The sequence below is a fragment of the Hoplias malabaricus genome, chromosome 11, assembly GCF_029633855.1.
Source record: "Hoplias malabaricus isolate fHopMal1 chromosome 11, fHopMal1.hap1, whole genome shotgun sequence".
Classification (NCBI taxonomy): Eukaryota; Metazoa; Chordata; class Actinopteri; order Characiformes; family Erythrinidae; genus Hoplias; species Hoplias malabaricus.
This window is the reverse complement of record NC_089810.1, coordinates 20,370,686-20,382,770: the sequence shown is the minus strand read 5'-3', so window position 1 is coordinate 20,382,770 and position 12,085 is coordinate 20,370,686. Positions and strand designations below refer to the sequence as shown.

Sequence of the window (12,085 nt, the reverse complement as noted above, 5' to 3'; positions counted from 1 at the left end):
GCCCTAATCTTTTACTACAGAATGAGGATTGTAAATTTCACCCAGTCACATGGTGACTGTGTATTAAAAGATTAATTAAAAAATTTGATTTGTTGAACTACAGTTGATGGTGACATGGTGGTGCAACAGGTAATCTCGCTATAGGACAGCTCCACGGACCTGGGTTTATGGGTTCGAGCCCTGCTCTGGGTGACTGACAATGAGGACCCCCATGTCCATGTGGGTTTCATCCTACAGCTCAAAAACTCATGTTTGCAGGTGTATTGGCTACTCAGATGTGTCCATAAGTGTGAGTGTGTGTCGCTCTACAAAGGACTGGCTCCCCCTCCAGGGTGTCTTCCCACCTTGTGCCCAGTGATTCTGGGCAGGCTCCAGACATGCAGTGACCCTGAACTGCATAAGCAGTTACAGGCAATGAATGAATGAAAAACTGGACACATTTCATTTTCAGCTCAGTCCATCATAAAACTTCTATGACTCAGATAAAGCAGCGGATGGTTTCTTCTATACATTAGTGAGATTTAACTTGTATTTGTGGATGCAGCAACAAACAGTGTTCACAGACTGGTTTATGGAAGTGTTTCTGTGCCCATGCAGTGATTTCCACTGCAGAGTCGTGTCTATTTTTAATGAAGTGTCACCTGAATGTTCAAAGATCACTGCTAGCAAATAATGATTTTGAGCCTTGGCCCTTACAAATAAAGATTTCTCTGGATTCTTAGAAATTGGAAATTATGTTGTCATTAAAAAGGACAGCACGGTGTCACAGTGGCACAGCTCCAGGGACCAGGAGGTTGTTGGTACAAATCCCGCTCTGGATGACTGACTGTGAAGAGTTTGGTGTGTTCTCCCTTTGGGTTATTCATGAATTGGTTTCATATGTGCCTCTGCAGTCTTAGAGAGATGTCAACACTTGTTTACTTTACTCCTGAAACATTTAACCTCTCTGACATTTTTAAACATAATTTTGTAACAGTACTCCTCTATACCAGGCTTTTGTTTATGATTCCAACCTGTTTGAAATGTGTTGCTGGCATCAAACTTAAAATGGGCAAATATTTTTCAAAATTTCTCTGTTTTAATATGTGAAATATTGCCTTTCTACTATTTTCAATTAAATAATGGGTTGAAGTAATCATTGCATTCTGTTTTTAATCATTTTGCAAGGAGTCTGAATTTTTTTATTTTTTATTTTTTTATCAGTAGGGGTTGTTCTTCATCAAGAATGTAAGTTTTTTAAATTGTGGCTTGTTGCAGTCAGTGAATTATATATTCTGACATATGAGCAACAAATCATGAATAAAATAGTATAGAAAGGGGTAAGATCAAAAAACCATTGGGAGGTTCTCTGTTAGGTTTGGCTGATTTGAGTGTCCTTCAGTGGGAGCATTTAAAGTAAATGAGTTTATTTATGCAGGAAATGTGTGAAAATGAGGTTGTCAAAACAGATGCTACGATTAAAGCCAATCATTACAAATTACTGCCTGGCTTGATGTCAAATGGGTTTGATGTTCTGCAGAATGAAATGGGGAAACATGTATAGACAGAAAAGTAGACATTCCACGAGTTGCTTCACATAAAAATGACAAACAACATCAATGTTTTTTCAATTTGGCTAAATACTGAAAACTTTTTACGTATTAATGGTTAAAATTTTCAGCAAATCAATATCATTGTCTTGCTAAAATGTATGCCTCCCAAAGAAAATTTTTTATAATTTACATGTGGTGGGCAGTTGCATTGTCAGGAGTCTTGTCCAATGACTTTTATTGTAATTGCATAGTGTTTTTCAGTGTGAACTGTATCTTAGTGGAGCAAATTGTGTGCAATATGGAGAGCAATAATGTCTTTTTATTGTGTTAATAATGTTATACGAGTGCTATAAAAAGAAGCTATCATTTTGAAAGTATTTGTTAAAAATGCATTCATATTTATGATGAATTAATCTAATAAAGTTTTTGTCATTTTGCAGTTTATCCCTTTTTTCTGAATTAGAAACATATTATTTGTATCTGTATTATTCCACTTCAGGTGAAGAGTCCTAAAAAAGAGAGTACAGAGTTTGAAATAAATGATGACACAAGGTATGGAAACTTAGTTCTGTCTGGATTTCACTGCCAATTTGTGTTTCACTGCCAATTTTTTTTTTGTTTGTTTCTGTTTTGGCCTGTGGGTTGGATTGAAAATTAATTCTGATGATTTGGATGTCCACAATTGTTTACAGTTTCCATTCTGATTTTGCCTGCTATATTGCCTGTCCTTCAGGAAATTAATTTCTTTATTGGGAGAAAAGATGTGTTGTGTCGAAAGAGCTATACATGATAATCTTCATTTCTGAAGAGATGGACAATGTTAGGAGGAGGGAGGAAGATGATGTCTAAAACACATCACGTTCTGCTTCTAAAAAGCTCACTCTTCTGCACTCTTGTTCTGTCTCCCATTATTTCTTGCTTTCTAACTCCCTTTCTCAGTGTTTCTGACTCTCACTTGTACAGTCTGCCACTGCTTCCTGTCAGTATTCTTTTTAGCTCCTATCAATATCTATCTCTTTCTGTTTCCCACCTCTCAATCTCCCACAAGCGTTCTCTTCCTAGATAACTCTCTTGTAGTCTCTTCCCCTCTCTCACTTTCTCAAACAGGCAAGTAGACGGGCATGCACGCACACACTTTCTAATCTCCCTCCTCCCCAACACCCTAAATCTTAACCGGAGTCTTGTCCTGTCCTTGCTAAAAACATTGAAGGGACACCTCTTTAATCACAGAATGGCATAATCAGACCCTTTCTGTAAATCAAACTCTGCTGGTGATTGCCAGAGGGAGGCTGATTTTTGAAGAAGAGGTCAAATGTTAAAATCATAATGCTATTCAGCACTTCTCCTTGCTTAATATGTGATGAAGGAAATGTGGACTTCAGTGAAACAGGTCACTGTTATGGTGATTGTAGCTTTTTCATTTGGTTCACTCTCCCCTTTATCGTTCCAGCCATGCTGTATGGCATTAGAAAGTTGCTTTTCCACAATTATTGCGGTGTCTAATTGCTGAAATTATATAATTATCATCAGTACCGTTTAAGCAGTATTGTGTAATTGGTGTAATTATGCACTTGCCATTGGACAATGAATGGTTGTCTTTTAGTTTTTAATTTGAGAACTTGAAGCACCCTTAATGAGTGTTTGTACTTCATTTTCCCCCACTTCATTCTCTTTCTGTCATTTTTGGCAGGTTTCAGCTAAATATGAAAGAGGAGGCAGATGATGTTGACTTTGTGACTGAAAAGAAAGGGAAGAAAAGGAAGAGAAAGAGAGACTCTGAAACTGGTCCTTCTTCCTCTTCAGCACTTTCTGTGTAAGTAAAAGAGCCCTGTATGTGTTTCTCTGAACCTATCTGGATAAAATATATATGTAGCGCACACAGTTTTCTTCACTGTCTGAGCACTTTGGCTTTTCAGTGTTTGTTGAATATTCCTTTTTTTATGTTTTTAACAAAAAAGTAATTTCAATTCTCACACAGAGTAAACCAGCTTAGTGTCAGAGTTCTATGTTGTCACCAACATCTTTGCACAAAGCAGTTTTTAAGGAAATTATTAGTCAATAGTTGAACTGAAAATGTTTAGCAGGAGAACTTAAGTATGAAATTTATAGGTCCAGTTGCCAAATTTACTCAGAGCTCAGTCCACAGATAACACGTATTTTAATTCCATTCAACATTAATGGAGTCTTCACTGGGTCTTTCTTCATGCAGAACCATTTTGAAGATATTTTTTTATTTTTTTTATGATTTGCTAAGCTTATTTTGAGTCAACACACAAACTGTTTGCTAAGTGATGTAAGAAACAAAAGGAGCCCAAAATGTTCAGTCTTGCAAGAAAAGCTTTTTACCCTCTTTTTTTTTTGGTTGTCTGTAATAATAATTTTTCATTTTGATTAAGACCTGAACTTTTTTTAGAATCTGAGAATAGCTTGAAATAATTCAGTTTGAGGCTGTGAATATTAACCAATTATTTGTATTGTGTGCATAGCAAAGAAAGTAAAAATATTATCAGACATAACTATGCTTATCTAACCCCTAACATGTTTGTGCACATACATGAATAGGTGTATGTATGCATACATACCTTTTATTTAATAATTTTAGTTATGAGAAGTGTATATATATATATCTATCTATCTATATATATATATATATATATATATATCTCCTGCAGCAGTTAAAATAAAAATTTCTTCTGGGCCTCTCCACACTTAATACCATTTTGTGCATTATCATTTGTCATAAGCAGCTATTGTATGTCTAGCTCTATTAGCATGTTCAGCACCAGTTTCCTACTTGTGTCCGCCGTTTGCCTACAGACACTGGTGTGAATCTAACAGGTCCTGAATGTGCTTAGTAATGTGGTTACTTAGCCACACTAAAGAAAACTACTCAATCTGCCATTTGTTTATATCTGGTCTTAGTTTTCTTTGATGTGTAATCTTTCATAAATTACTAAAAATGTGACTTAGAAAATCCACAGAGTAACTGCCTTTTATATAATTTTTTTTTCTGTGTCTCCCTTAGGCCTAAGAAGAAGAAACAAATGGCAGAAGAGGAGAAGGGAAACTCTGGTGTGGCGAAGAAGAAAATAAAGATGGAAGGAAAAGAGAAGGTAAGAGTTAATCTCTGAGCTTTATAACAGTGAATTGACCACAGTCACAGGAGCATGGACAAACACCATTCCTGGTAAAGAATGTGAGGAAAAGGGGAATAAAAATCTGCTATACAGTCTCAAAATTTGAGCCTATATATATATATTAGATGTTATTAAATGTTAAATTATACCCTTCTTTACTGGACATTCTGTAGATCATTTTTCTAGAACTTATTTCAGACCATTATATGTTTTATTACATGTGAGGCACAATGCATAGTCCATTTAAAGAGAATGTTCCCACACCCTTCACTTGGCACCTTACATTAAATTTTTGTCCTGTTAAATTGGTTGAAATGCCTGTCATCTAAATCATAAAAGTCTCTGATTGCCTGTTCTGAAAAATGGTTTTATGCTGAACAATTGCTAGCATTCTCCACTCATTAATAGTAATTTTCACACAGTTTCTGAATCGTAGCCTGTTTATACTTAAGGTAGAAATATGGTTCTTTTAGTTCTGCAGTCAGCCAAAAAGCATTTCTTTTGTTTCTTCTCTTGCATTGCAGAGATTGCATTTATAAGGTTCTTTGTGAAGTTGAAAATTAGAAAATATAGATTCCTTCTAAAAAGCTTTTTATGTACAAATTGAAGATGTAGACTATTTGTCTGTGCTGTCTTGTATTTCATAGAAAATAAAGAAAGAGGAGAAAGAACAGTCTGCTGCAAAAAAGAAGAGGACAAAGGAAGAGATTGAGGCTGCCAGGGCCCTGAAAATCAAGAAGAAGGAGGAAGAAGAGCAGCAAAGATGGCGCTGGTAATGTGTCTGTGTAAAGAAAGTTGTCCTGTGTTCCTTGCTTTCCCTTGTCTGCATGGACCTTGTGTCCATTGTGTGTGCCGTTTGTTATTTTGTTTTTCAAAGTAGCATCACAAGTGTACTCTACACAGACAGTGCAAACTTTGGTATTGAGCCTGACTTAGAAGAGGCTTCATGAAATACTAGCAAAGACCAATCAATGTGAATAATTTTGTGTAAATATTCTTAGATAACATCATGTAAGGTTAAAATAATCATACACAGGATAAGATGTAAAATATCCTATGCTAATCCATTAGAGCTTCACATAAGGCCCACACCACTCTTTTCCTATCCTGCAACCGCAACATTTCTGTAATTTTTGGCCATTTAAATCCTAACCCAAACCAATACAGGTGCTGTGTACACCTAAAACCGAAGTGTACTCACTGTGCCCAGTCCTTGTGTTCCCAACTCAGCCACTGCATTGCTAGCTCTACACGTGGGTTCATCAAATAGGCACCTCCCCTTCTCACTGAATTAAGCCCACGGAACCTACGAAAGGCTCAACACTGAAGTCTGTGAAGACCCACCTCCCTCCAATATAGATTTATCACCCTACCATACCCTTAACCATCAGCAACCATAAATGTACACTGGCCTGTCTGGTGACTAAGGCTGTACCATGCCCCACTGGCAATGGTAAAGCATGCTCAGTGCCACAGTTCCATTTGAACTTTACATGCCACATCACTGACAGCCACAATAATGCAACACAGCACTCCACTCACCTGTCCTTCACATACCTATAACACATCTACAGTATGTTTCTGTGTGTAGTCTGTGCTCTTCTTATTCACATCCACTGACTAGACCTTTCAGCTATTTCTGATAATTCCGTCACACCTGCCCATAGTTTTGGCATCCAATGCCAAAACACACAATCAGGGATGTAGCAGACTTGGCTACAAATCTCCTAACACTTATTTCCACTGGTCTTACATGTGCCTGCCACCTGCATTCTCTCAGGTCAGCTGGCAGGTCTGCATACTTCAGTTTTTTTCTTTTAAAAGCTTCATGTACTGCATCCTCAGATGGAAGTGTTAACCCTATAAAGTAAACTTTCCATTTAATTTTGGAGTGCAACACCATGTCTAGCCTCATATTTAATGCAATGCACTCTGGGACCAGTAGCTTTTTGCTTACATCTGCCAGCAGATTTCAGTGATGTGCTTCACCCGATTTACCAATATTTAAAGCCTGCACATGCTCCTGACCATTTTCCCCCACCTGTACAAACCTAACCAATTTATTATTAAAGCCACTCAGCAATGCATTAACCTCTAAGCATTTGCTGTCCAATAAACATGATAAAACTGTAACCTCCTGATTGTCTCCATATACACCCACCATGTGACAAACTAAATTTACAAGCTGATAGAATATGCTTTAGCTTTCCAACCCCTGTACATAATCTACAGCTGGATGTCTTGCTAAGTGATCTTCTGCTTCTCTAGGCCACTGGCCTTGTTTTGCATATGACACTGCTGTTGTGCACCATGTCTCCTTTTCCTGCTCACGAATAAAACTAGTCATCATTTACCTTCTTTCTGGCGAATTGTGGCCATATCAAATGCTTTCCACAAATCACCTGGTCCAGGGCCTGCTTTTCTGCATTGCACTTCCCTTAGTTCTAATGAGCTTCTGGCTACTTGTACTGTCACTCACAGATTCCACTTTATTCCTTCTTTTGTGATTGGCACTGCTGCTTTGATCCTAAAAAACAATCATCTTGTGACTCACCTATGCACAATTAAATTCCTTGACTAAACTTGTGAATGGTAGCTCCAGCACACTACTTAAACATTGTGGCACCCTTACATCCTCATAGCCTTGTTCATGTTTCTTTCCATCCTCTCTACTTGTGATTGGAGAATCGTAAACAGTCAGTGGCTATCTAATGCGAGACAGTAGGCCAAACTGCAGACCCCACAGTTTCAACTTTCCTGGCAAACATGACCTATTAATAGCCCTCACCAATTCAGCCTTCGGACCCACAATTTGCTCTGTATCATTTAGTGCTGCCTAAACTTTTCGCTGGCCTCTCCATTACAGACGGGATCAACTCTCCTTCCATTACAAAATTTTCCTGCACTAAACATTCTGGACTCAGTTTAACTTACAGCGTAGCCCACCTAAGGTTTTCATTTAACTTCCCCAGCAACCACTGCGTGCAAGGCACAGTAGGCACAGGTTCGTTCTAGGGGAGACGAGAACCAACATGCAGCCTCTCCCCACCTACGACCCACTTAGTCGCCCTACTTATTACCTCAAAAAATATTAGCTTATATTAGCTTGAAATATATTAGCTTAAAAATTGTATTTGTCATTAAACAATGTCATGTGTGTAAAGTGTGTCGCTGCAGATAAACACAAAAACGTTGGCTATTCTCCATAAATAACTTTTTTGTTTTATTTAGATAATTTTTAGGCTTAGTTGTTTAGTAATGATGGTGAAGTGTTGAGATCCTGAGCTTAATTCCTGGTAATTCCAGAGGCAACCAAGGCTTCAAGTCCAAGAGAACACAACTGGCCTTATTAGGGATGGCTCTCACTCTCCCACCATCATGATTGTTGCCAATAATTCATTCATTCATTCATTATCTGTAACCTCTTATCAAGTTCAGGGTCGCAGTGGGTCCAGAGCCTACCTGGAATCATTGGGCACAAGGCGGGAATACACCCTGGAGGGGGTGCCAGTCCTTCACAGGGCAACACACACACTCACACCTATGGACACTTTTGAGTCGCCAATCCACCTACCAACGTGTGTTTTTGGACTGTGGGAGGAAACCAGAGCCCCCGGAGGAAACCCACGCGGACACAGGGAGAACACACCAAACTCCTCACAGACAGTCACCCGGAGCGGAAATTGAACCCACAACCTCCAGGTCCCTGGAGCTGTTTGACTGCGACACTACCTGCTGCACCACCGTTGCTGCCACCCCATTGACATAACAGTTTAGGAGAAATAAACATTCGACTCATAGCATGTTGATTTGTGTGGTGCAAACCACAATGAGTATATTGAGGAGAAAATTACGGTTAATATAAACTATGGTCAGGTGTTTGCTGCACACAACAAAGACAGGCCAGCACTGGGTTTCAGCAAGTAAACAAATGAAGCTGAGATTTCTTCCTGTGTTAAACAACATTAAACTATATTTTATGGAAAATATTTTCAAAAGAAATGTCTTTCCTTTTGTCTCCGAGTTGTCCAATGGTGTGATTTTGCATTTTGTTTTAAATCCAAATCCAAACTAATTGTTCACTCGGCTGATTTTGTCACTCTGTGAAAGGGGCCTGTCTGTGTCTGCAAGTGTGTGTATTTCTGGTGTATGCAATTAAAAGGTGCTCTTTGTTCTTACAGGTGGGAGGAGGAGAAGTATGAAGATGGCGTCAAGTGGAAGTTTCTAGAACACAAAGGGCCATATTTCCCACCTGAGTATCAGCCCCTTCCTGACAACGTCAAGTTCTATTACAATGGTACATGTTTTGTCTCTGTGATATCCGAGAAAGGGCCAGGTTCTGAATGTGCATGGACCTGCAGCTGGACTAGAGTCAAGCAGTTGACGAATACTTTGTGCAAGCTGTGACGATGTGTAGAACGCATCTGTAAATTTCTTGGAAATGCTCATTTTTCTTTCCAACTGGGCATGGAGCCCAGCTCTGAGCCAGCTCTGAGCCAGCTCTGTCCATTGTCTGGGTCAGCAGGCCTCATGAGAGAGCATGGAGGAGGCTATCGTAATTTTCTTCTAGCGCTCAGGCAAGCTGCTTTTGTTAATAACCACTCTGCAATGGACAGAAGAGACCCCTCTTTAAAGTATGGGACCATCGCAGCAGACACAGCCCATTCATCTTGCCGGAACAAAAATCGAGCCTCAGAAAACATTTAGGTTTTTTAGGCTATAACCCCTCTGAGTGTTTAGATGGAGTTTTGATTAAAGTTGCCACAGGAGCAGCTCCTTGGAATTGATTTAAACAGATATTCATTCTCTCTCTCTCTCTCTCTTTCTCTCTCTCGTATTTCCTCTGTTTCTCCTGTGGGACATCACCTGCTTGCTGATTCATCCTTGTTTTGTTCAAAGTAAACCCAGACATTTTCATTGATCACACTAGAATAAGACATGATGAATGAGAGAGAGAGAGTGTCATGTAGACTGCTCCCACCACCACATCATTGCTGTGGGAATGGGAATGTAACAAATAGCACTTTGTAACAAGCAAACATAAGTTTATTGAGGTCTACAAATGTGGCTTGAATGCTTTGTCATGTTGCTTTTAAATTACATTAGGGGCAATTCAACAAGAGTGATTTTGTTTACCTAATTATTTATTTCCAAATCCCATGCAATATAGATACTGATCCAGTGTTTGCGTTTTAGATTAATTTTCAGTTTATTCTGCACAAGCAGAGATGGGAGGTAAATGATTCATAATTGTCTGTGTTATGCTAACATTTCGTGTGTGTGTTTAATAGGCAAGGCTGTGAAGCTGAGTCTTCCTGCAGAAGAAGTTGCATTGTTCTTTGCTCAGATGCTGGATCATGAGTACACCACTAAAGATGTGTTTCGCAACAATTTCTTCAAAGACTGGAGAAAGGTACGGAGTCCTACTGTGTGATGCACATTATGAAGTATGGCAGCTGACTGTGGCCAGCCCTAAGAGACACTGGAACATGTAGCCCTCTATTAAGCAAGAATCCATGGGACTTAAAGCTTAAATAGTATAGGTTTTAATCATCCATAGTTATAGACAGGTGAAAAAAATTAAAGGAAGAATCTATTCCAAAACTGCAAACTCAGATGTTTTGGAGAAGAACAGGCAAAGTATCTTTGAATATCAGCAAATGTCTATTCACTTTAGTTTAGGTGTAAGTACATTAGAACTCGGAATAAACTACAGTATGATTGAAGTAGTGCACCATTTTATAATTTCACGTTTTATATCGATCTCATTATAAGTGTCGTTGCCATGAAAAGAGGTGCCAGGCGGGTTATTGAACCTTGCATTTTTCCCCCTCCTCTTTCTTCAGTGGGTGATATTTATCAGTTTTAATAGATTCTTTTGGAGTTCATAGCTGTATTCAGACCCAAGTTTTTCTGCTCAGATGTGCATGGCTGTGATAGGAGAGATGGATGATGGATTATTCATTTTGGGGGTGGGGGGTTGGGGTTATGGAACCAGGTCCGTGCTCTCCTCACCCCAGCAGGGCCTAGGGCCTATCATGCAGAATTAATTTCGTGCTGCTTAGCGCTCAGTGCTCTTGAAAATACGATTTGTGTAAAGGCATTGATATGCTAATCCAGACAACTTGCTCCCCACATACGAACAAATCCAATTTAACTGTTTTATTATAACACGGAAGCCTCGCTTCGCCTCACTGAGCACAGTCTCCGCCCACTACCCTGCTGTCAATCAGCGGGAGAAAGAGAGAGCGAGAAGGAGATGGGGAATAGAGAATGATAAGACAGATCAGTGTGATATCTTTGCGTGCCCTATTTTATATGGAGATATACTCTGCCTGTATGATGTAAGTGCCCCTGCAGCACCATTTTTAATAATGCTTCTGTCACTTCTCTTAGCCTATTAAATATTAAAATCATTTCTTGGGGCTCTTTATATTTCTGAAAACTGACCTGTATGATCTGTATCACTAACAGGTGGCCTGCTTAGCAGTAATAGTGCAAAATATTTGCTTATTTATTTAACTTCCATTTAGATTCTCATTAAATGTAAATCCATGTTGTGACTCAGGTGCAAGTGATAATGAATTCCATGCATTGCAATGCATGACTGAGTTGCCCTTAGAACACACACTGGCTTCCACAGCGAATACTGTGCAAACAGTAATGAGGAGACAGGAGGTTAAGTGGAAGTGCACACATGGGAGTGTGTACAGAGAGAGGGGAGGTGCATTTATGTAGGTCTAGTGTTGGTGGTAATTGGCTCACATTAGAGACCTGTTTACCCTATGTGTTTGTTAGTAGTGACATACAACAATTTTTTTTTTCTTATATTTGAATAAGCCATGCACATATACTTGCATATTCAAAGTGATATGCTGGATCAGCATTCACACTGATTTTGCATCGGATATCAGAAGTGATAAAACAGTCATTGCTGTTCATTAGTCATGATTATATTTAAATTGAATATAAATTTCACTCTCAGTTCCATGGGTCCACCAACATTTAGTCCAGAATTTCTCATGGTGTCCATGTATACAAGATCCTGTGACTCTGCAAAACGATAGTTGGGGAGGAAAGGAATTTGATGCATTACTGCTTATTATTGATGTATGATCGCAAGTGGTCAAGCTTAGAATATGTAGTTTTTGCTTTAAATTATGCAGTTTGCCTGTTTATGGTTTATGTATTGTAGATATTGTAAAAAGCAATATACAAATGTGAATAAAGTAAGCCTTTTTTGTTTTCTTTTCAAATATAAAATGCATTGCTGTGTTTTTGGTGACCAGCAGTGTGTGTGTGTATATATGTGTGTGTGCGTGTAAACTGTTTGCACTGTTAGGACAGTGTTGATAATAATGAAACCAATGTTTACAACTGGACCTACTGTAATCAGAAAGTTGCTCTTGCTTTCTG

At 38.8% G+C, this 12,085-nt stretch overlaps 1 protein-coding gene across 2 annotated transcripts in view; it reads left to right on the top strand.

Moving 5' to 3' along the window:
• Positions 1-12,085, top strand: part of zgc:173742 (DNA topoisomerase I, mitochondrial) — a 34,445-nt gene that overhangs the window by 4,467 nt on the left and 17,893 nt on the right. For both annotated transcript variants that reach the window (XM_066685125.1, XM_066685126.1), the window contains exons 4-9: positions 2,032-2,084; positions 3,223-3,345; positions 4,558-4,645; positions 5,317-5,441; positions 8,851-8,966; positions 9,961-10,082. In XM_066685125.1, the coding sequence (XP_066541222.1) occupies positions 2,032-2,084; positions 3,223-3,345; positions 4,558-4,645; positions 5,317-5,441; positions 8,851-8,966; positions 9,961-10,082 (627 nt within the window). The remainder of the gene's footprint in view (positions 1-2,031; positions 2,085-3,222; positions 3,346-4,557; positions 4,646-5,316; positions 5,442-8,850; positions 8,967-9,960; positions 10,083-12,085) is intronic.